At 40.7% G+C, this 25,003-nt stretch overlaps 1 protein-coding gene across 1 annotated transcript in view; it reads left to right on the top strand.

The window, feature by feature from the left end:
- Positions 1 to 16,941, top strand: part of MCM10 (minichromosome maintenance 10 replication initiation factor) — a 30,988-nt gene extending 14,047 nt beyond the window's left edge. The window contains exons 9-19 of the mRNA XM_054715654.1: positions 498 to 697; positions 2,017 to 2,117; positions 3,017 to 3,127; positions 3,214 to 3,331; positions 5,453 to 5,681; positions 6,779 to 6,923; positions 7,792 to 7,910; positions 9,969 to 10,082; positions 12,621 to 12,766; positions 16,494 to 16,536; positions 16,627 to 16,941. Coding sequence (XP_054571629.1) covers positions 498 to 697; positions 2,017 to 2,117; positions 3,017 to 3,127; positions 3,214 to 3,331; positions 5,453 to 5,681; positions 6,779 to 6,923; positions 7,792 to 7,910; positions 9,969 to 10,082; positions 12,621 to 12,766; positions 16,494 to 16,536; positions 16,627 to 16,710 — 1,410 coding nt within the window. The 3' untranslated portion in view covers positions 16,711 to 16,941. The remainder of the gene's footprint in view (positions 1 to 497; positions 698 to 2,016; positions 2,118 to 3,016; positions 3,128 to 3,213; positions 3,332 to 5,452; positions 5,682 to 6,778; positions 6,924 to 7,791; positions 7,911 to 9,968; positions 10,083 to 12,620; positions 12,767 to 16,493; positions 16,537 to 16,626) is intronic.
- Positions 16,942 to 25,003: the final 8,062 nt, after the last annotated feature.

The raw sequence follows: 25,003 nt of genomic DNA, 5'->3' as shown, positions 1-25,003 counted from the left end.
CATAAATATACACTTCAGTGTTATTTAGTATATTCACTGTTGTGTAACCACCAGCTCTCTAGTTTCAAAACTTTTTCATCACCCCAAAGAAACATTTCTCGTCCCCCTTACCTACATCTCCTGGTGACCTCTAACCTGTTTCCTGTTTCTGGATTTGCCTGCTCCGGATATGTGACATGAGGAAGCATACAGTATGTTTATGTGACCTTTTGTGTCTGACCTTCTTTCACTTGGTGTTATTTTGATTGTAGAAAGAGTGCAAAGGGAGTGAACTATATCACTTTTTTACCTAACTAGTGCTTTAATTAGAATTTAAGGGAACTTCTTTCCCCTGGTCACTGCATGACTACACTTTGCAAATGGCCTTGGAGGTCAGTAAGGAGGACTCTACACACAGAATGGTGTCTCACAAAGCTGGGAGAAAGGGACCCTGTGGGTGTATATTGTTTTCTGGCCTGTTCCCCTAATCCTGAGGCAGCCTCTCTTCCTTTTTGCAGAAGGACTGCGAGTACTGTCAGTATCACATCCAGGCCCAGTATAAGAAGCTCAGTGCCAAGCGAGCTGACTTGCAGTCCACCTTCTCCGGAGGACGAATTCCAAAGAAGTTTGCCAGCAAAGGCATCAGTCTGAGAGAACGGCTGTGTCAGGATGGTTTTTACTATGGAGGGGTTTCTTCAGCATCATATGCAGCCTCAGTGTAAGACATTCTTGAGCTGCTTTTGAGACCAGGATCTTGCTTATCTGATAAGAATAAACAGTGATTGTACATTTCTGTAATGGTCCTAGAAGAGTTGTGCAGGTTTTACCTTTAATAACTCACTGCCTAGAACCAGGTAGATGAGGGCCTCTTTTATTCCCAGGTAGAGAGAAAAGCCACAGAACAGGGAGAAATTGAGCCATGTCACAATGGTCTTTAAAAAAAAGCCCATGCTTCCTGTTTGGGTTCTAATGTGAATAGTGGAACTTTGTCAGGGGCTGATTATTTGGTAGTTAAAAGACTTAATCATTGTGTTGACATCCTTTAAATCGTTTCCCTTATTATGTATGATTAGAGTAAGGTTGCAAACCTCTTGAAATCCATATTCAGTGAATGAATATGCAGCTTCACAAAGAGGCATGGAAGGCAGGCGTTTGTGGCCACTTTTCTGGGGATCAGCCTCTCCAGAGTCCCTGAAGTAGGTGATCGATGACCGTGTCCCTTATTGTGAAAAGCACATCTGGGTACGTGATGTCTGGGGACTTGGCACAAGGGAGCTATAGTTGATCCAAGAACAAAGCATAGATTTTGTCCCATGTCCAACAGAAATTAGGCAAGAGGACTCTCACTTCCTGCCTATTTTGTAATACCAAGCTCATTTTTAAATTAGAGATAATTTCTGTGATTTTCCAAACTGCAAAAAGCAATAAACATTATTTTAAAATACATATGTATGTATATGTTAGCTCCTTGTTATAGCTGCTTCTAGGTGGTTTTTCTTTTTCCATATGTATAAATTTTTAGTAATTTAAAATGAAATCATACTGTATCTGTAGTTTATAACTTTTTTAACAAAATAATTAATGTTTTCTTTGTCAAGTATTTACTTGTGGCATTATTTTTAGTGGCTACATAGTATTCTTTTACATGACTCTGCAATAATTTAAACAATTTCCTTAATGGTGTTTCTGACTTTTAATGTTATAAGGCTTTTGTTAATATCCTGTTTTTTTGCATAGTCATTAATTATTTTAAGATAAATTCCTAGATTTCTTGATTAAAGTGTTGGCATATTTTTTATTTCTTTTGTCAAATTTTCCTTCCAGATGGCCTAAAGCAAATTTGCAGGTTGCTGTTTTTCACATCTGTGATATAATGCTTTCACCAGTTATGCTGTAGGGTCATGATATTAAGAGTCTAGTTATATGCTGTTTTGAGAAACTTTGACAGTTTGTAATATGCGTACTTCTGTGCCGTCTTCACTTCATCAGAACACTGAAGTTCAGTGATTTTCCTTTGGGGGTGACTTGTCATTACAGTGCAGCAGCTGGCGCTCCTAAAAAGAAGATTCAAACCACTCTGTCTAATCTGGTTGTGAAGGGCACAGATTTGATCATTCAGGAAACTCAACAAAAACTCGGTAACTTTGTTTCTCAAAACTACATTTCTTTCTGTTGCTTAAATGTGTAGTCTTTAGGATTAAAAGCTGTCACATTTTGTACTCTAAATTAGGAGTATACACTCCTCACTATTTTAGTAATATGGCCTAAGCTGAAGGAATCAAGTTTAGTTGGCAGCATCTTAAGAGAAAACAGCATATTCATCTTGGCTGTGTCTTAGCTTAGTATGCTTTTTAAAATTTCTTGATGTATCTGGGTCTAACTCTTAATGTCCAGTATTAGAATCATTAGTATCATGTTCCTGGTCAAACCCCATCTGTTATCTTCCATTAAAACAGGTCTAGATCAGAAAATGCTGCCTTCTCCCTGTACTTGGGGCTTTATTCATATAACAGCAGTCAGGGCCTAGTGTGGACCCTTATCCATAGTGCATATTCCAGAAATAGTGTGTGATGTGACCCCACAGATATGAGTATTCTAGTCATTACTCAAAATAAGTTATATTTGCCATTCCCTTGTCCTACTAGCCTGATTAGAGGTTAAGGATCCTTTTTTCTCTTGGCATTCCATCTAATTCATTTACAAATGACTAAGTTATGAAGGCACAGTTTAAAAGTAATGTCAGCCTTGGCTGGTTTTGCTCAGTGGATAGAGCATTGGCCTGGGGACTGAAAGATCCCGGGTTCGATTCCGGTCAAGGGCACATGCCTGGATTGCGGGCTCGATCCCCAGTAGGGGCATGCAGGAGGCAGCCGATCAGTGATTCTCATCATTGATGTTTCAAATCTCTCTCCCTCTCCCTTCTCTGAAATCAATAAAAATATATTTAAAACATAACAAAAAAAAAAAAAGTAAATGTCACATAACATCAAATGGTTTAAATTTCAGATCCTCTAAAGCTGATGTTTGTATATTCCAGGAATAGCCCAGAAGAGCTTGTCTTGCTCTGAGGAATTCAGAGAATTGATGGACTTGCCCACATTTGGAGCCAGAAACTTGAAACAACATTTAGCCAAAGCCAAATCACCAGGTAGAGTCAGCTTGTACCTGCTTAGCATTCATATCTGAGTTCCTGCTGCCTCTCAGAATCCCCTCAGTCTATGACTTGTGTTTTAGGGATCATGGGAAGCCCAAAACCTGCTTTCCAGTCTATCTCGGCATCAGCCCTCCTGAAGCAACAGAAGCAGCTTATGTTGGAGATGCGGAAGAAGAAATCAGAAGAAATTGAGAAACAGTAAGAGTAACATTTAATATCCCTGCTTGGATAACTCATTCAGGAATCCTCAAAATGTCTTCAGAGATTTCAAAAATACACTTTACATTTTGGATGGTTGGATATCGTTTTAACTTTTTAAAGTGTTAAAATAATTTTGACATAACCTAAATAGATAGCATTTAAAGTTGTATATTTCTGACTTATGTTAGTGAATCCTGAGACTGAGTGATACAGGTTACAGTAATTAATATCACTGTGGAAAAGAAAGGAATGACATCTGAAAAGGCTCTGGGGGAAGGGGGAAGTATGTATTGACCTATTTGACTCCTGTTTCTTAGTTTGCCACAATTAGGTTTTTAATTACAGGCCGAACAATGAGTAGATTTTGCAGTTGTTGAGGTAAATGATAAAAATGAGGCACTGAAAATGAAGTCAAATCAGAAGAAATCGAGAAACAGTAAGAGTAACATTTAATATCCCTGCTTGGATAACTCATTCAGGAATCCTCAAAATGTCTTCAGAGATTTCAAAAATACACTTTACAAAAAAAAAAATACACTTTACATTTTGGATGGTTGGATATCGTTTTAACTTTTAAAAGTGTTAAAATAATTTTGACATAACCTAAATAGATAGCATTTAAAGTTATATATTTCTGACTTATGTTAGTGAAGAGACAAAATCAAGTGGGTATGAATATGGAAGGTAAATTAATCAAAGATCCTTTTCTTTTTTACTTTAAATAAATTTTTATTTTTCAATTACAGTAGACATATATTAGTTTCAGGTGTACAATCCAGTGTTAGACATTATATAACTTACTGATTATCTCAAAGATTCTTTAGCTCAAATTATCTGAATAGTAATAAGAGCTATCACAGGTGCTTAACATGTACCTTGAGCACTGTGTTACAGTGTTTCATCTGTACCTTACAATAATATGTGATGTGCGGATGGGATATCTGTAGAGGTATTCATCATGTGCCAACAGATGACGTGTGTGTGTGTGTGTGTGTGTGTGTGTGTGTGTGTGTGTGTGTTGTGTACATATGGACATAAAAATATATGTGGACCTTGTGGGAAATAAGAGAGCACCTGTCAGTTTAAAGGCATTATAATTTATAGTTTTTCAGAATTTGGCTGAACAAGTTAAACATAATCTTTGGGCAGGATGTAATAGGCAGTTTGCTGACAAGAGTGAGACTGTGGTAGTGACAAGAATACTGGCCTGGGCACTAACCAGTTTGGCTCAGTGGTTAGAGCGTTGGCCTGCGGACTGAAGGGTCCCAGGTTCAATTCCGGTCAAGGGCATGTACCTTGGTTGCAGGCACATCCCCAGTAGGGGGTGTGCAGGAGGCAGCTGATTGATGTTTCTCTCTCATCGATGTTTCTAACTCTCTATCCGTCTCCCTTCCTCTCTGTAAAAAAATCAGTAAAATATATTTTAAAAAAAGAAAAGAAGAATACTGGCCTGGGATTACCTTCTACTAATCCTGAGCCTGTCTCTATGAGCAAATGGGTCTTGGGCCTCAATTTCTTCATATATACAGTGGAGGTTTGGACTAGATGACTTCTGATTTTTGTTTTTAAATAGCTCTTAAAACTGTATGTAAAGTAGTCACCATGGGAATTATAAAACCTATCTGTTAAGGACTTCCAAATATATCACATGAGTTATCTCCAGTAGAGTAAACTAAAATACAGAGCGATTTGGTGGATTCCTAAAGATCTAGGTGAATTCCTAGACTAATCAGAGGGCTAGGAATATAGTCCATAGCTCACCTTCAGGGCTGTGTTCTATAGACCAGCGGTCGCCAACCTTTCGGACCTCACGGACCACCAGTGGTCCATGGACCACCAGTTGGCGACCGCTGCTATAGACAGCACCCACTAGAAAGCCAAATTGATAAAAATAGTAATCAGTTCTAAATTGGTAAAACAATTAGAGCTTTTTCAATGAAAAATCAGACAACTGAGGAGTTAATGAAACTAGCGTTCTTCTTAATAGCATGCTAATCTGAGTTATAACCAAGAAAGGGATATTTTACTGACAACTACTCATCAGCTGGTGGCCTACCTGCAGTCTCTCAGTCTGTTACTTTGTGCTTGCAAAGTTTGTGATTGCGTATTTCTTTAAAGGTTTTTACAAAGTTCAAATGAGGTCTCCAGCCCAGCTGTGCCATCGTCTTCTCGACAGCCCCCTCCTCGGTCTCCACCAACAGGGGCCGAGTTCCCCAGGCTGGAAGCACCCCCAGCCACACCGGTGCCCAAGCTGGGGCGAGGCATCTCAGAAGGAGATGATGTTCTCTTTTTTGATGTGTCACCACCTCCAAAACCAAAACTGAGTGCTTTAGCAGAAGCCAAAAAGGTAACTGGTATTTGTTTTCTTCAGCGTTTGAATTTGCTTTTCATAGACATGGCTGGAGTTTCTCACTTTATATATCTATGATCAGGAACGACAGCCACGCAGTAGCTATTTATTGATCATGATCGTTAGAGTCAATGAAATTTTAAATGATAATGATGTCAACATAATGCCATTAATTTAGTCCAAAAAAATTAGCCATTATCTCAACACTTTTTTGTCAGGCTGAAGGAGATAGCCTAGAAGAAGATACTGTTTTATAACTGGAGACACTGGCATTAGGGAAAGAAATTCTTGAAATTATTGAGGCAAGATGGTAAAATAGTGTTTTATAGAATCCTTTAAAAGAAATCTTACACAGAAGCCTACTCTATAGACATAATAACTGAGTTGCTCTGATTGAATTGGGAGTGGGAGTGCTCAAAACCTCACTGCTCAGCACGTTCCACCACTCCCCTTCCTGAGTCACCCTGTCTTGAGTTGTCTTCTCTGTGCTGTAGTAGCAGCAATAACCACATGGAAGGCAAAGGCGAGCTGTAAGCCAAAGCTGTACCTACAATGATAATAATAACTGCATGTCTTCATCACTGTTACTGTCCCTGTGATAGATGTGACAATGCTATTTTTTGTGTCCAAGTGTGTGTTTCACATGCATTATCTCATTTCATTCACACAACCCTCAAAGATAGGGAAGTGCTATCATCCCTGTTTTAGAAATGTAGAAACTGAGGCTGAACAATTAAGTAACTAAGGTTACAATCCAGTAAGTGACTGAGCTGGAATTCTATCCTAATTCTGTCTGATTCTAAAACAAATTTCCAAAATGTTTTTGTGGTTCCTCTAGGGATCGAGAAGCCTATATACTAGCTGATGTTAAACTTATGATATTTAAATAAGCTGAGATTTTATTTATTAAGTTATAAGACCTGTCTCCCATGCTTTTAAATTTTAATAATGTTAAATAAAATGAAGATACAGTTTGCCAATTTATATTTGAAAGCTGCCAGAATTTATTGGTTAATAACTGGAAAGGGGTATGGAGCTACAAATGCCTATCTCATTGTTTAGGTTTTTATCTCCCTCTCTTCTCTTTTTTCTAGTTAGCTGCTATAACCAAATTAAGGGCAAAAGGCCAAATTCTTTCAAAAACAGACCCAAACAGCATTAAAAAGAAGAAACACTACCCCGAAGATGTCCTGGAAGTGAAGGCACGTGTAGAAAAGAATACCACATCCTCTCCGCAAGGTACTGCAGATTTCAGAGTTCACAGTAAAAGAGAAGGAAGTGTTTAAGCCATAACCAGCATTTCTGATATCAAGTAATTATTTTACTTCAGTTTACCTCTGGGTAGAATACCTAAATAGAATTTCCACAACTGGGACTGTTTGTTTTTTATAATCGCATTAAATTGAAATTATGCACAGTTTGAAAATTTGAATAAAGGATTACTCATTGGATCTTTGTATGTATAAGTATAAAGGTTTACTTTGAAAGAAGTAGAATTCCTTTGTTTAGAATTGCCCTATTTTTTTTTTATTTTTAATCCTCACCCAAGGATATTTTTTCCATTGATTTTTTGACAGAGTGGAAGGGAGGGAGGGAGGGAGGGATGGAGAGAGAAAGAGAGAGAGGAGAGAGAAAGAGAGAAAAACATAGATTGGTTGCCTCCCATACTCGATTAAGCTGCAACCAAGCTATGTGCCCTTGACCAGAATCAAATCCGAGACAACTTCAGTCTGTAGGCTCATGCTCTATCCACTGAGCCAAATCAACTAGGGCTGCCTTATTTTTATTTTAAAAACTGAAGTTGGCAATGTCATTTTATCATCAGTTTGTAAATAGGATATTTGTTATCTCTCTTCATAGTCAGTGTACCTGTTTTAAGGTGAAAAATATTTTAATTCAGTGGTCAAATTTGCTGCCTCCCATATTCTAGTTTCTGCATCTCAGCTCACTTTTTAGAAGCCTTCCTCTGCTGGTAGCTAGTGGGGTGAATTAAGTTTGAAGGGACTGGTGGGCAGAGACAGAGAGAATGAAGGAAACTGAGTGGGTGAGGCCCACTGTTTTATGACAGTAGGTGGGCTATACAAGCTGCTTTTTCTTTCTGCTCTAGCTGAGGATGAATTAGAGCCTGCCAGGAAAAAAAGGAGAGAACAGCTTGCCTACCTGGAATCTGAAGAATTTCAGAAAATTCTAAAAGCAAAATCGAAGCACACAGGGATCCTAAAGGAGGTGAGAGCTCAAAAGATTAAAGATGGTAGAGCTGCCATTCAGACTCGAAGTGCTTTGTTGTGGGACTAAGAATTTGTTCTTTTTCCTCAACCAGGATGTAGCTGCATGTCAGTTTGTGAACTTAACATTTTTTTTTAATGGATTACCACTATCTACTGTTTTCTGCCTTGCAATGTGAAAGGGATTTTTCCATTCAAATATTTTTATATTGGCATTTCAAATGCTCTAAACCAGCAGCTAATAACCCAACACTCCCAGGACCCCTTTGTAACAATAAGTATTTTGTATTGTTCCCTTATTATCCTGAAATAACATTTATGATGATGTTATCACCTAACTAGTTGAATTTTATTGAAATGTTAGTATCTTAAATGTAATGTAAAGAAGAAAAAGGAAAATATTTATATTAAAAATATGTATTTTATTATGTAAGTACATGGACACAACACCCTAGAAGAAATATTGAAGTATGAAATAGAGTGTTAGATTTATAAGTGTTGTAAATATTTGAGACAGATATTAAGGAAAACTCATAGAGATATGTTTTCTTAGTAACAACTACCATGGGCCTATTTCTTTCAAAATGTGATTTTTTAACGGTGAATAATCCTGGGAAACTTTTGAAGACACCACTGTGCAGTTGTCCCTCCATAGACATAAGAGTTGCCTAAATGCACTCTTAGAATATTCAGTGTATATTAAAGCCATGCACACATATTGTAGGGTTTTATATAAAGCAGGTTCAATGGTGATAATCAGATTTTTCATCCACATGTCCCAAAGAACATTCAGGAAAACCCTTGTTGTATGGTGGACTGTTCTGTGCATTGCAGATGGCGTAGCAGCCTTGGCCCCTGCCAATAGCAAGGGTAGCAATTACGGAAATAGCAAAAAAGTGCTCCCACAGATTTTCTTTTTTTTAATATATTTTATTGATTTTTACAGTGAGAAAGGGAGAGGGATAGAGAGTTACAAACATTGATGAGAGAGAAACATAGAATAGCTGCCTCCTGCACACTCCCTATTGGGGATCAAGCCAGTAACCAAGGTCCATGCCCTTGACCGGAATCGAACCCAAAACCCTCCTCAGTCTGCGGGCCGATGCTCTATCCACTGAGCCAAACTGGTTAAGGCCCACAGATTTTCAAATGTCCTCTGGGGGGCACTAATCACCCCCATTTAGTGCCAGTACTCTGAATGATCTGCTATTCTTTTGATTAGCAAATGACTAATGAGAAGGTTATATATCATATCTTTTTACTGGACATGAAATCAGGAAAGATGCTCAAATGACTGTAGAGCTGAACTTCTTTCCTGTTGTGGCCACCAAAGATCCTGGGACTTTATGTCTTAGCTGCACTAACTCCAGACCTGTGGCCACATTCTGCTATAAATATCTCACTGCCCTCATATCTCCTCCCTGTTGTTCCAAACAGGAAGGATTGCTCCTACCAAGTGCTTGGTCTGGAGAAGAGTATAGAATAGAATGGGCTGTCATTGCTGGGGAGCCATTGAGTACCTTCCATAGCTGGAGTCTGTATTGGGATAGTAGGACTAGTTCCCTTCTGGTGCACACTTGACATGGTGACACTGTTAGTAATGGTAATATTTTAAGTTTGTATTTAGTGTTTTAAAAATCACATGCTTGCTCTAGCTGGTTTGGCTCAGTAGATAGAGTGTCAACCTGCGGACTGAAGGGTCCTGGGTTTGATTCCAGTCAAGGGCACATGCCTGGGTTGCGGGCTTGATCCTCAGTAGGGGACGTGTAGGAGGCATCCAACCAATGATTCTCTCTCATCATTGATGTTTCTATCTCTCCCTCTCCCTTCCTCTCTGACGTTAATAAAAATATATATTTTTTAAAAATCACATGCTCTTGTACTCTTTTTTTGCATGTCAAGAACTTGTGTCTACTTATGATCATCTTTTGGTTTGCATTTACCAAGCTATTATCAAGTGGTCCTCATTGACAGGAAGTTTGTTCCATTCTATTGTTGAACTGTTGTCTGAGTATATGTTGGATTTGATAAAGGTCTCCTGTATGCCTTGCCATTTCAGGCCGAGGCTGAGCTGCAAGAACTCTATTTTGAGCCACTGGTGAAAAAAGAACAAATGGAAGAAAAGATGAGAAACATCAAAGAAGTGAAATGTCGAGTGGTGACATGCAAGACGGTGAGTGCAGGAAGATGGTCTGAACATGGGCCCTATGTTGTGCTGTTGTGACTCAGCGGAACATGATGAATCTATGGGATGTGGGGCCATATCTTGTGACCAGAGTCTTGCTTAAGCCATTTATTTACACTGAAAACAAAACTGTTACGATAGCCCAGGAGCTGGCTTTATGCCCACTGTCCAGTGAGCTCTGATAAGGGGGAGCATTTGTAGTGAGGTTTTCCTCTCATTTGACCTCAGCTCCCAGTTCTGCAGACGAGCCTTTAACGTCTCTTCCCCTTTGCCTATTGGACCCAAGTTATTACGTCTTTCTCAAGTTTCTCATACATCCTCAGTTCACAGCTCCTGGGACCTTGGTTGAATGACTTGATCTGGAATATCATGATATGACCAATTACTGTTGTCTCTTCCTACTCAGGACTTAACCTACTAAATTGAATCCCAAGGCAGTGTGAATTGTATTATTGTCTGTGTTTGCAGAATTTTATCCTAAGCCTGAGAAAATAATAAATTCCCTATTCCTCAACGTTAATGTGAAAGTGACTTCCCACCCCCATCCTGGCCAGGTGACTTAGTGGGTTAGAGCCTTGTTCCCATAAGCCAAGGTTGCAGGGTCAATCCCCAGTCAGGGCACATATAAGAATCAACCAATGAATGCATGACTAGGTGGGACAACAAGTCAATGTTTCTCTTTCTCTCTCTCTCTCTCTCTCTCCCCCCCAAAAAAACACACACAAAAATTTTTTTTTAAACTGGCTCCCAAAAAAGCTCTTGCTGAGCACTATATTATATCATTACCAGTCATTTTCTCCCTGCCTGCTAGTCAGCCTTATTTGCATGTAAGAGGAGGAAGAGGCTTAGCTTATCAAAAACAATTTTTTATGTCTTTATTCTTTATAAAGCCTTAGATTTTCCTTTACATTTAGAAAATGGTCCTGAAACAGCCACAACTAAAAGAGCTTCCTTAAGAAAGTTTAGACCTTGGAGAATAAGTAAATGTTTTACCTCAGATGATAGCTTTTACTCTGACAAAGTGGCAAACCTAAGGACATAGCTGGTGTATTAGTTTCCTGTTTCTGCTCTTAACAAATGACAACTGATGTGGTAGCTTGAAACAAATTTAATGCTCAGCCAGCATGACTCAGTGGTTGAGCATTGACTTATGAACCAGGAGGTCATGGTTCGATTCCTGATCAGGGCACATGCCTGGGTTGTGGGCTTGATCCCCATTGTGGGGTATGCAGGAGGCAGCCCATCAACAATTTCCATCATTGATGTTTCTTTCTATATCTCTCTCTCTCTCTCTCCCTCTCTCTCTCCCTCTCCCTCTCTCTCTCTCTTCCTCTCTCCCTCTCTCTCCCTCTCCTTCCCTTTCTCCCTCTCCCTTCCTCTCTGAAATCACTAAAAATATATTTAAAAAACAAACACACAAATTTATTACCTTACATTTCTGTAGGTCAGGTGTCTGTGTGGGTTTAACAGGGCTAAAGTCCAGGATTGTATTCCTTTCTGGAGACTCTAGGGGAGAAACCATTTCCTTGCCTTTCCTGGCTGAGATCCCACCCGTATTCCTTGGTTTGTGACCTCTTCCTTCCTCTTCAAAGCCAGCAATGGCAGGTTGGAGCCTCTCATGGCATCACTCAAACCTCCTTTCCTTTGTCTCACTTCCACTTTTAAGAACATCTTGTGATTCCTTTGGGCCCACCTACATAATTCAGGATAACCTCCCTATCTTAAAATCACCTAATAGGTGTGTACATCTTTGTGTGGGGTGAGCATTATTCTGCCTACGACAGCTGGCATATCACTCTGCTCTGCACTGTTGTTTTTTTGTTGTTTTTTTTTCTTCTTCTTTTTTTTATCTTAGAAAGAGAGAGAGAAACATCAATCGGTTGCCTCCCATACACACCCCAACTGGGGATCGAACCTGCAACCTTCACGAGATCCCACTCCAACCAACTGAGCCAGGGCTGCATATGCTGAGGTTGTTAAAGTCTGGAATTATTTATCTAGACTCAGTGTAACTAGCAGAAATTAACATTGTACTAATCCAGCATCTTTTTCGAGCTTCAGCCACCATTTCTTATTATCTTCAGTCCTTCTGAGAATCAAAATTAAATGAATTATTTAATATCTGTCTTGGTTTTGCTACTTAAAAAAACAGGATTAGTAAGCTTATATCCTTTCAGAGGCCTTGTAAGGGAAAGTGGACGAGCTGCTGCTCCGCTTCCTCAGTGGGCCCCATGCCTCAGTGTCCTGAAAGCAGGGACTGCAGTGAGTCCAGGACAGCCCTGCCCAGGCTATTGCCTCGATGTCAGAGAAGATTATTGTGTACTTAGTGCCTGACCAGAAATTGAGGCAAACATGAGAAACGGTGGTATCGGAATGAGGGACCCAGGAAATCACAGGGCTCGTGGCAGCCGAAAGAAGGTGGTCACTCCACTAGCAAGCACCTGGGTCATGACGAGAGGACAGATTGCTGTCGTAGCTCACAGTTTCTCCTTCAAACTCTTGACTGCATGTGTTGGTTTTATGCAGTGTGCCTATACCCACTTCAAGCCTTTGGAGACCTGCGTCAGTGAGCAACATGACTACCATTGGCACGACGGCATCAAAAGGTTTTTCAAGTGTCCCTGTGGAAACAGATGCATCTCCCTTGACAGGCTCCCCAAAAAGCATTGCAGGTATGAGAACTGCCTGGAGTTTCTTGTCCCATCTGGACTTCTGGAACACTTTTTTTCAATTCCCACATGATGCTGTCCCGTTGAAACACTGGACAATCCTTTGTGAGAGTCAAGCCTTATTTCCGTGCCTTCTTACAGCTCCTGCAGAGAAGGGATCCTGCTCTCTTCACTGCTTTATCCCCAATACGCATTGCCTGACCTCTAGTACAGCGGTCGCCAGCTGGTGGTCCACAGACCACTGGTGGTCCGTTAGGTCCGAAAGGTTGGCGACCGCTGCTCTAGTAGGTCCTCAGGTTTGTTGATGAAATAAATGAAGTATGGATAAGGTGGGTTGGGGAATATGTGTATTTGCTGAGGGCTAGGAGATGGGATTATTTCCCTCTACTCTTAAGGAGTTTTATTTTTATTTTTGGGGGGGACTTCAGATATAGAGACAGCTATTGTGTTGGGTGTTATTCACATAGAACACACCGTGAACCACACCCTCTGGAGTTCAGGGTGGCTGATCACACGCAGCTTGTAGTACACCATCACTGGTCCATTTGGTGCTCTCCTTATGTATGTACCGTCACATGTGCTGCATAATCACGTATTAGTCATGACATGGTATCTGTCATAATGCCATAGCCACCATGTCCTCCTGTGTTTGTGGTGATGCTGGTGTAAACAGACCTGCGCTGCCAATCATTTCCGTCTAAGCAGTCCCGCTCTAGCAGTCTAAAGGGTAGTTAAATATATTTCTTCCTGTCCCTGATGATTGCCTTTTGGACTCAAGGGTTAGTAATGTTTGATTTCTAAATATGTAGGATAGATTTTATTGTCATTAATTTCTAACTTTATTACATGGTTCTTAAAGGACATAATTTGTATGATATTGATCCTTTGGAATTTGAAGCAATTTCAGGATCACCTTTAGTCTTCCCAAGAGTATCTCACCGGAGTATTCACACTACCTTTTTGTTTGCTTGTTTGTTTCTGAAACCCATGCTTCGCTCTCACTTCAAGTTACCCCAGGTCTGATTTGGGAGGAAGGGGACTTGAACTGAACATCATACTAGTTCATCACCTTGTCAGGAGCTGATTTGTGAATTGTTCATTCTAGATAATTGTTTTAAGTAGCTATGTATATATTACTTGACTTCTCTCCAAAATATTGTGACAACAACTTATGTAAAATATTTGAGTACAGAGAAACTCCGTTCATTAAGGATAAGCAGTTAAGTACAGCTCACAAATGGAAGCACACTATGCCTTTTTGGCCTCCAGGTGACACTGTTATTTTTGTAAGAGTAGCTGCTTTCTCTGGTCTTCTCTTGTCAGTTCTAGATCTAGAGCAGAAGTGGGCAGACACTTTCTGTAAAAAGCCAGATAGTAAATATATTACGCTTTGCAAAGAGGCCACATGGTCTGTTTCACAACTACTCAGCTTTGCTATTGTGGCTCTGTTCAAATCAAACTTTATTTACGAAAACAAGTACAGGCTGGATTTGGCCCATGGGTTGAATTTTTTTTTTTTTTTTGCTGACCCCTGACTAGAACAGTGATTTTCTTTTTTTTAGTAATACTAGTATCATCTAACTTCGTTTTGTATTGGTCTCAGCCTATCAATAACCAATGTTTTGGCTGGACCAGCCCTAGTAGGTCTTACTATGATTGCAGGATGCCCTTCAGCAATAACCATAAGGGAACTCTGAAAAGATACAGGTTTATTACTTATGAGACCTAAATATTACACAGCACACCTGGGGCCACACAGCAAGGTCCCTGTGGAAAGCCTGGAGACAGCACACTGGTCTGGGGTCCTGCTTTTATTGGGGTTAACCTTTTGCACTCGGATGTCGAGTGTAACTCGACACGGTTAGCATTAGAATAAAGGAATCGAGAAAAAAGCAAGCGAGTGCAAAGGGTTAAGAGTGGGGCCTGGGGTTTCCAAGGCTCACTCTTTATTGGTGAATTTAAAGCACAGGAAGAGAAAACAAGTAGCCCAGATGGTCAGTTTTTTAAATTAGATCTCTAAAACAAAGGAATGTGGGGAGGCAGGCAGCTGGGCTGGCAATGTGTTTGTTGAGTTAGCCATCTTTGAAGTAGTTGCCTCTTTGAAATAGCAATCAAAGCTTAAGTCAGGCACTTGTATTATAAAAAGAAAAGAAAAGACAAATGCCAGGGCTTCCTCTACAAAACGATAGGGAAGAAGAATGAGGCAGATAAGGCAGTCCCCGATGCCCCAGACCCAAGTGTAAGACATATTTCTGTGTTTTCTCTGCATTTCTTTTCTGTTCCTCTCTTTCTTCCCCAGAGTAAATTCTACAGAAGATAAACTTTCCCCATAGTAGCCACATCCCTTCTCAGGGTTGGGACTCATCCACCAAGTTAAAAAAGGAGAACAAGCATCTTTAGGCCACTTGAACAATAAGAGAGTGACCCCTGTTTGCGTTATAAAAAAGGAGGAAAGATTATTCAGACCAGAAAAAGGTTAATCCTTTTATTATTATTATTATTATTATTATTATTATTTATTAGTATCATCATTATTATTATTACTAGAGGCCTGGTGCACAAAATTCGTGCATGGGGAGGGGGGTGTCCCTCAGCCCAGCCTGCACCCTCTCCAATCTGGGACCCCTCGAGGGATGTCCGACTGCCCGTTTAGGCCCGATCCTACTGGGCAGATCCTACTGGGATCCGGCCTAAACGGGCAGTCGGACATTCCTCTCACAATCCAGGACTGCTGGCTCCCAACTGCTTGCCTGCCTGCCTTCCTGATTGCCCCTAACCGCTTCTGCCTGCCAGCCTGATCACCCCCTAACCACTCCCCTGCCAGCCTGTTTGCCCCTAACTGCCCTCCCCTGTAGGCCTGGTCACCCCTAACTGCCCTTCCCTGCAGGCCTAGTTCCCCCCAACTGCTCTCCCCTGCAGGCCTGGGTCCCCCGCAACTGCCCTTCCCTGCAGGCCCGGTCACCCCCAACTTCCCTCCTCTGCCGGCCTGGTCACCCCTAACTGCCCTCACCTGCAGGCTTGATCGGCCCCAACTGCCCTCCCTTGCAGGCCTGGTCCCTCCCAACTCCCCTCCCCTGCTGGCCATCTTGTGGGCCATCTTGTGTCCACATGGGGACAACCATCTTGTGTGTTGGAGTGATGGTCAATTTGCATATTACTCTTTATTAGATAGGATTGATTTCAGAGAGGAAGGGACAGGAAGAGAGAGATAGAAACATCAGTGATGAGAGACAATCATTGGTGGGCTGCCTCCTGCACACCCCACACAGGATCAAGCCTGCAACCCAGGCATATGCCCTGACCAGGAATCGAACCATGACCTCCTGGTTCATAGGTTGATGCTCAACCACTGAGCCATGATGGCTGGGCAAGGTTAATTCTTTTTTTATCACAATATTTTAGTTCCAGAAAAAGAGACAGGGGTCGGGTAAGCCTTAGGCTAGCTTCCTAAATCCCAGTGTCATCTTAGTGACTGTCAGTAGGGATCAAGGTTGTATTCATCGCCTACCATGTGCACAAGTCTGCCATCCTATCATTAGAAATTCCATTTCTGATGTATCTGGCTTATTACAGAGTTAAAGACCATTTCTGAAATCACTGGAGTGTGTATTGTCAGTACCATTTGACCATAGCCTGTAATATGAGTGTCACCTTGATCAGCCTCTGCTTGATCTGTACGTGTGTGGGTCCATATCTGACTGCTGAGTAAATCTCATCTTTTCTGTTTCAGTAACTGTGGCCTCTTCAAATGGGAACGGGACAGAATGCTAAAGGTAGATATGGCATTTATAAGATGACTGATTTTAGTGACCCATGCAAATAATGTTGCCCCATTTCTTATGAAGCTATTTTCATTTTTCTAGGAAAAGACAGGTCCAAAAATAGGAGGAGAAACTCTGTTACCAAGAGGAGAAGAACATGCCAAATTCCTGAATAGCCTTAAATAGCCCTGACTTCTGACAGATACCCACAACCTACATTGCTTCCTGTGGGTCTGGGAAAGCAAGGATTGGTTCTGTGTGGCCCAGGTTCCTGATTGAAACAGTCAAAACAAGTGCTGGTTAAGCCTACGAGCTTTGCCTACATACTCCCCTTCATTGTGTTGATTGAATACCAAATTTAACATTAACCTGTAAGTGGAAAGTCAAGATATCTTTATCTTCCGTGTTCTCAGTACTGATGGCCACATTGATACAAATTGTTTGCCCAAAAACTGGAAGGTAAATTGAGATTCTGTGTTTCTTTATCTCTTGGGTTATAGAGTGTGCAGTATCACTTCTTTATCACAATAAAGTTCTGGTTTTTATATGGACACAGAGGCAAAAGAATTAACTTAGCTTACCCCAGACAAGTCGCTTAAATTCTGGGCTTCAGTTTCCTTACCTGTAAAAGGAGGAAAGTTGGACTGACTGATCTTGAAATGTGTCTTTTAGCATTCATATTCTGTAAATATATAGCTTTTATTCATCTAGATAATTATGATCATTGCCCTTGGTATAGCAATATAGTGTTGATATAATGATATTATGAGCCAGATTCCTTCTTTTTGTTCTGTTATCTCTGTTTTGGTTTTTTCGTTTGTTTGTTTTTAATTGATTAAGTCACCAAAGCACTGGCATTTCAAGTCCTATCTGTATGGCTCTCTGCCCATACAATATTGTGGAGCTTTGAATGCAAATACCTAAAAATCTCATTTTAAAATACCGTTTAAAGAAGTTGAAACCTTTAACCAAAATGAATGCAACATTGGAGAAGCTATGAAGCATGACTGAAAAACAGAAGCATTCCATAAAGAATGGAGTTTGGGATTTGCACATATACTTTATTATATACATCAAGAATTATAGTTCAAGCTCCAGCAAATTATCATCAGAAAATCCCATTTAGGATATTCCTCTGCCTGTGCAACCTGGCTTTCCAAATACCATTTGACCCAAATGAATGCTAATATCTTAAAGATCAAGTAAATTGGTAGGATCATTGTATTGGGATTTGCGCTCTCGGTCGAAGTAGGTTAGGTTTTCCCAAGATGGCGTTACGGTAGGAACGTGACAATTACGGGAGGTGATTTAGGTATATAAGAGTAAAATAAAATTCACATGCCTTAGATTTCATCAAACTCCCTGTGAGTAAAAGGTGCTATGTCTGCCCTTGGGCTTCCCCCTAAGGTCATACCCTAATAACTGTATTTTTAGGAGTATTTTATTTCCAGGAAGTATTGGGTTTTCAGTTTTAACTAACAATAAAGTGCTTAATTCTTCATTAGAACTAAACCCACTTGAAACTGGTATTTTTAATGGCTCGCTTAGAGGAGATTATTTGTCCCATAAACTTAAAACAGAGCTATGTACTTGAAATAGGTCACAACTGAGTAGCTGCCTAGAACTTGAATTCCAGGTTGCTCTTTGAGAAATTCCCTTCCTATGTGAGAACATGTTCATGTTTGAAACAAGGGCATCCGAGTCCGTATTCACTTGAATCTTGTATGTGAGTAGTGTAATATTCTTATAAAGATTGATGGTGAGCTGAATCTGATGCTTTCTTTTTTTAAGTTTGATTTTAAATTTTAAAATGATTTTAAAATATAAATATGATTTTAAAATATAATAATGACTCCCTAGCCAGTTTGGCTCAGTGGAAAGAGCATCAGCCTGCGATGGTCCCGGGTTCAATTCCAGTCAAGGGCACATGCCCTGGTTGTGGGCTCGATCCCCAGTAGGGGACATGCAGGAGGCAGCCTATCAATGATTCTCTCATCATTAATGTTTCTATCTCTCTTTTCCTCTAATTGAATGACTACTCAGGTACTCTAGATCTTGGGGAGTTTTCATTTGAGGTGGTTGTGTGTGTTTGTGTGCGTGCGCGTGCGTGCCACGCTTTCTTGAAATATTCAGGGACTAGAAGGGATACATGGGCTGCCAGGGCGACTTGTTTGCATTGAAAATAGGATTAATCAGTGAGATCAATCTTTTAATCCTACCCTCTTTATCAGCATGTAATAAATGCTTTCATATAAAACCAAAGTGTGTGTTTAATTTTTCTTGTCATTGGCAATGTAGGGCTTATTGTATAATCATGGGCCATCAGAACAGGTTCTGTACACAAAACAAAACTGGCTGTGTCCTATACGGAGAATCATGGAGAATGTACTGATCTTCACGATAGATTATTTTTCTTTTTTGCCTTTTTCTGTTTGGTGGAAATAAGTGGCTTTTTAAAGAAAATCATCTTTCTTTTGAGTTTTGTCGAAATAAATGAAATACATTTTCTCTTCTGAGCCACAAAAGGAAAACAAGTAATTTAGGAAACAATGATATAGAATAGTAATGATTGGTGTGGAATCTGCCCCAAAGAGAACTGAAAACAAAAGTCTCAACTTTTAAAAATTTTCAGGTTTTCAACTTTTAAAATCATTACACGCTGGCTGATGTGTACAGCAAAGTTTATAGTTCCTAAATTGGGCTTTTGTGTAGAAATAGATGATGATACAAGTAAAGTTTGATGTTTATAACATTAAATTTCTGATAACGTTACTTTTTTAAAATGAGAGTAAGTCTGTGTCACAGATAGCAGCCATCTATAAGTAATTCAGGCATCTCTGATCTCCTGAGTGGAGATTTAGAAACAATACAGCTTGCAAGAAGGATGGGTGGCTCAAAAAATGAAATTCTATATTTGCCATTATTGAGGAAAGAAGATAATACACCTAAAGAAAATAAGACACAAAAGAGGAAATCAGTTCAAGTTGACAGCAGTTTGAAAAAGCTGTGGTACACTAGATAGCACTTTTCAGCACTCTGCTTGGGGGCCATTTGAAACAGCACAAGCACAAAAGTGTGAGGAACGTCACAAAAGGATATTTGTTTGAGGTAGCTGAACAAGAGTGATGCTTTGTCCTCAGCTGGGATCGTGTGTTAGGCAAGTCACAACTTTTGTTGCTCTGCACATGTACGTGTCCAACAGTGACCACAAAAGCACCACCGTAAGTACTGATTCTGGAGTTATAAATAAATAGCAATTAGGTAAGACCACAGATAATTAGGAGTGTCCCCATTTTGCAGATTAGGAAATTGCTTAAGTAATTTGAAAATTATGGGTTGAAACTAAGATTGGAACCAAGTCTATAGTAATATTGCTTGAGCAAAGACTTCTCTGTTGGTACTTTTTAAAATTAACTTTATTAAGGTCTGAATTTCATACAGTAAAAGGCATGCATCTTAAGTGTACAGTTCAATAAATTTTGACAAATAGGTATACCATGTAACCATTGCCATAAGCAAGATAGAAGATATTTCCTTCACCCCAAAAGGTTGCCTCTTGCCACTTCCCAGTCCACACTTATGTCCCCGGCCATCACTGGTCTGTTGTCATTATAGTTTAGGTCTGTCTTTTCTGGAGTTTCATATAAATTGAAATTATATCTGGCTTTTTCCACTTAGTATAGTATTTTTTTAATTGATTTCAGAGAGAGGGATAGAAACAACAATGATGAAAAAGAATCATCAACTGCCTCCTGCATGCCTCCTACTGGGGTCGAGCCTGCAACCTGGGCATGTGCCCTGACTGGGAATCAAACTATGACCTGGTTCATAACGATGCTCAACCACTGAACCACACCAGCCAGATTAGCATAGTATTTTGGAAGTACATCCATGTTCTTGAATGTATCAGCAATTCGTTCTTTATTGTTGAGTATTTCACGGTGGATATGCCCCCCCAGTGAACGTTCGGGTTGGATTGTTTCCACTGGGGCAGGTAGAAGTAAAGCAGCTGCCAATGTTAGGTCTTTCTGTGGCTGTGTTTTCATTTCTCGGGTAAATAGGAGTGGGATTTCTGAGATGCTAAGTGTGTGTTTAGATTTATAAGAAACTGGTAAACTATTCCAAAGTAATTGTCTCATTTTACATACCCACTGGTAATGTATGAGAGTTCCATTTCTCCACATCCTCACTGGTATTTTATAGTATTTTATTTTTAACCATCCTGATAGGTGCATGGTAATATGAAATTGTAGTTTAATTTGCATTAGAGTGTGAAAATTAGAACTTGTCTAAATATTTTTCACCTTAAATAAGTATTTTTGTCAGGCACTTCCCCTCAAACATTACTTTTCCTATAGGAGGCTTTTTATCTGAGAAAGCTTTTTGCAAACTGCTTAAATATAAATTAATTATACAGATTTTTTTAAAATATATATTTTATTGATTTTTTTACAGAGAGGAAGAGAGGGATAGAAAGCTAGAAACATCGATGAGAGAGAAACCTCGACCAGCTGCCTCCTGCACACCCCCTCCCGGGGATGTGCCCGCAACCAAGGTACATGCCCTTGACCAGAATCGAACCTGGGACCTTTCAGTCCGCAGACCGACGCTCTATCCACTGAGCCAAACCGGTTTTGGCAAGATTTTTTAATGGTAGAAAATTCGTTTAATAGGTAAAGTAGGCATTATTGATCAAAAGTGAATTTTGAAGTTTAAAAAATAAAAATGGAAAAAGTATAGCTAGATACCTAGATGTACACAGATCAACTTGAAGAATACTCAAACTCGGGAATGACTGTTTCCTTTGGGATACAGGGGAGGGACAATTCCTTTACATTCTTTAAACTTTGTATACATTCAAAATATTTTTAATTTTAAAAAATCAAAATAATGTGGAAAGTGGGCAAATCTTTAAAAAGGGCTAGAACAGTCCTAGCTAGTTTGGCTCAGTGGATAGAGCGTCCGTCGGCCTGCGGACTGAAGGGTCCCAGGTTTGATTCTAGTCAAGGGCACATTCCCCGAGTTGCAGGCTTGATCCCCAGTAGGGGGCGTGCGGGAGGCAGCCAAAGAGCATGATAAGATCGCAGAGTGTAGCAGAGTTACTCTGTGACCGAGATCCTCTATATTTGCCCAATTTGCTTTGGGACAAATCCCTTAAGAACTTTCAAATTGTGAAAACCTTACCAAAGAATTAGAACATAGTTGGTTGAAAATTAATTAGAAATTAACCCAACAAAGTGAAACTGATAAAAAGTATATAACAAGTTTTTTTAAATTTTAAAAATCAAGCTCATGAAAATGACCCCATCCCCAAAAAATCTAAATAAAGGCACATGGTCCAATCATTTGCAGTATCTTCCCTGGAGTACACATACTAAAAAAAAAAAAGTAGTGAATAAAAAATGAGTTTTCACCAGTCCATCCTTTGAAGGCTTTGTTTTCAGCCACTTAACCTGAAACCTCTAAAGAACTAGGGGGTAGAATGTCCCAAAGACCACACCTTTGACAAGGCCAGTCTCTAAAAATACAGATTGCTCCATTACTAACTTCCTATTGAATGTGGCTGCCCGGATTCCAGGTCCTGTTACCTTTGGCACGCTTCCCCCTGCCCAGGAAATGACTCTGATTGGCTTTAATGAAGGAATTCTGGGTGGAATTTGAAAACCCTGAAGTATAATAGGGTCTTTGTTAAAGACAGGGGTAGAATGAGGTAATAGAATTCTTACTTCTGCCAGAAATAAGGGGGCCCATTTGTGCCAGAGTTGTTTATCTAGAGCCAGCACTCCAAGTGTGGACATTAAAGAGGCAAGGACAGGCTGTTTTGTTTTAAATTGGCCCCACACCCAGACCTTCCTTGTTTTTTTACATCTGTGCTCTCCGAGCTGCCCCGCGCCCCCTCCCCCCCCCCCCCCCCGCCCGTGTTTTTTCCAGTGGACAGGGCAGGCCTTTTGAGACAGTGGCAGTGGAGACTGGACTGAGAATGCTTTAGCCATCATCTGCCTACTTGCTGGCCTTGCCAGAGAGCATGTGGATGTGTCAACGCTACCTACAACAGACCAGATTGTGGCTCCTGTTTCCTGGCGGAGGGGAGAGAGCAATGCTTTGCCTTGCCTCTATTGCCCAATGGGTGTGTGAAAACAGATACCCCCTCCTAAGTTGGGGTTACCAACCTACAGTGCTGACCATATATAAGGTGATTTAGAAAATGCATAATTGCTTCATTACCAGAATGTGTTTAAAGGTTTTAACAATCTTTAAAAATTACTTTAAAATACATGCATTTGTTGCAAAGTATCCTGATCTAATAAATAGCCCCACCTCTGGTGGAGTATTGTACCACAATGAGCAGCTTTTCCTCAAAGGAAAGTTGCCCTATACTGCATGGGAAGCTCAACCTCAAAAGCTAACACCCCACGTTGGGTGCCGTTTAATGCCGGGGGTCTTGATCCGGCATCTAGAAGGGTTCAGGAAACCTGGAGAAGGGGCTGTGTGTAAATTAAATAATCCAGAGATGAAACAATTTTGAAAGGCATTTGTTGGGGGAGGGGGTAGAGGAGCTTGGCTGAAAAAACCAAGTTCCCCTTGTCTCAGGACCCCTTGCTTTTTATTAACACAATTTGTCCTAAGGCAAGGTGGAGATATACACATCAAAGGGTAGGGTTAGGTACAGAATCCATTGTCAGATTGGAAGAATTACTTCCACTGTTCAGGTGTTTGGCCAGGAGGAGGCAATAAGATGTAGATTAAGATGCCCTGAGCTGTCTGGCAGCAAGCAATCATCCTTTTCAGGTTTGGGGAAATGCCTTTAGCCATTCCAGCAGGCGATAACATATGTGATTGAGCCCTTGTTGAGTCCCCAAGTTCCATCAACCTTTCGATGAAACTCTTGCAGTTATGACATGCTGGAATTGGCTTCCGGCAAAAAGCAGGCTGGACTAGCAGGCCATGGAGGAAGAGAGGGCCCAGGGGTGGGGACGGGGAGAGGTCAAGGGTGGATGCTTATTTTCCACCCAGGGTCTTCTTTATCCTCCCAAGAACTGTGACTCTGCAGAGGTGCCTATGTACATTATTCTGCATTCTTAGTGAGGGATTTACCTTAGTGTAGAATTCCTGAAGGAAGTGGAGAGCAAGGACAGAAGTAGGAGAGACGCTGAGCCTGGGGCAGGAAGGCAGAGTGGTTGGGCGAGAAGGGGCCACTGCTAGCACTGAATTGTGTCCCCCTCCCCCAAAGATTTGCTGAAGTCCTAACCTTTGGAATCTGTGAATGTGACCTTATTTGGAAATAGGGTCCTTGCAGATGTAATCAGATGAAGATGAGGTTAGTAGGATAGACTCTTTTTTTTTTAATATATTTTATTGATTTTTTACAGAGAGGAAGAGAGAGGGATAGAGAGTTAGAAACATCGATTAGCTGCCTCTTGCACACCCCCTACTGGGGATGTGCCCGCAACCAAGGTACATGCCCTTGACCGGAATCGAACCTGGGACTCTTGAGTCCGCAGGCCGACGCTCTATCCACTGAGTCAAACCGGTTTCGGCAGTAGGATAGACTTAATTCAATATGACTGATAAGAAGAGGAGAAACACAGAAAGAGAAAAGGTGATGCGAAGACCTGGGGAGAAGAGAAAGCCATGTGACAGTGGAGGGATGCTGCCATGAGCCAGGGAAGCCTGGGTGACCAGCAGCTGGAGGAGGCTAGGAAGGACCCTCTTCTAGAGCCTTGGGAGAGAGTATGGCTCTGTCCACACCTTGATTTCCGATTTCTCGCCTCCAGAACTGTGAGAGGATAAATGTGCATCATTTTAAGCCACCCAGTGTATGGTACTTTGGTATGGCAGCCCTAACAAACTAAGGCACTATGAAGAAAAAGCAGATGATACCAAAACTCAGTTTTATCTGTTTTCTATTTGGGCTACAACTGGCCTTGCTGTAACCCTGGCTTCTGATTGGTGCAATTAAAAAAACCACAGTTGGACCTTAACACTCTTTTCAGAGAAGCACCTGGGCTCAGAGAATGGTTTTACCAAAACAATAGTTTTTCATATGACTACTGAGACATGCTGAGGAAATAGTGAATAGAACTGAGTTCAAGCTTTCAAACACCCAAGTCAGTGTGAGTAACTCTGTCACTCAGGGGTGGTAGGTCGACACCCCTCAGTTTGGGATTTGAGAAGATAATTCATGCCTGGCCAGAGTGGCTCAGTTGGTTGAGCGTCGTCCACCGAAGCGTTGCCGATTCAATTCCTGGTCAGGGCACATGCTTGGGTCACAGGTTCAATGCTTGGGGCGTGTACAGGAGACAACCAATCGATATTTCTCACGCCATTGTTTCTTTCTCTCTCCTCTAAGCATGAGGATTTAAAAAAAGAGAGAAGATAATTTATTGTTGACTCAGCATTTTTATTTGTAAGCTGTAAGCAAACGTAATCTCTCTTTACTGTGATTCTTTTCATTGTTCTATGGAATGGGACTCTTTGG

Source organism: Eptesicus fuscus, chromosome 5 (assembly GCF_027574615.1).
Source record: "Eptesicus fuscus isolate TK198812 chromosome 5, DD_ASM_mEF_20220401, whole genome shotgun sequence".
In the NCBI taxonomy this organism is placed as follows: Eukaryota; Metazoa; Chordata; class Mammalia; order Chiroptera; family Vespertilionidae; genus Eptesicus; species Eptesicus fuscus.
This window is presented reverse-complemented; position numbering and strand designations above follow the sequence as displayed.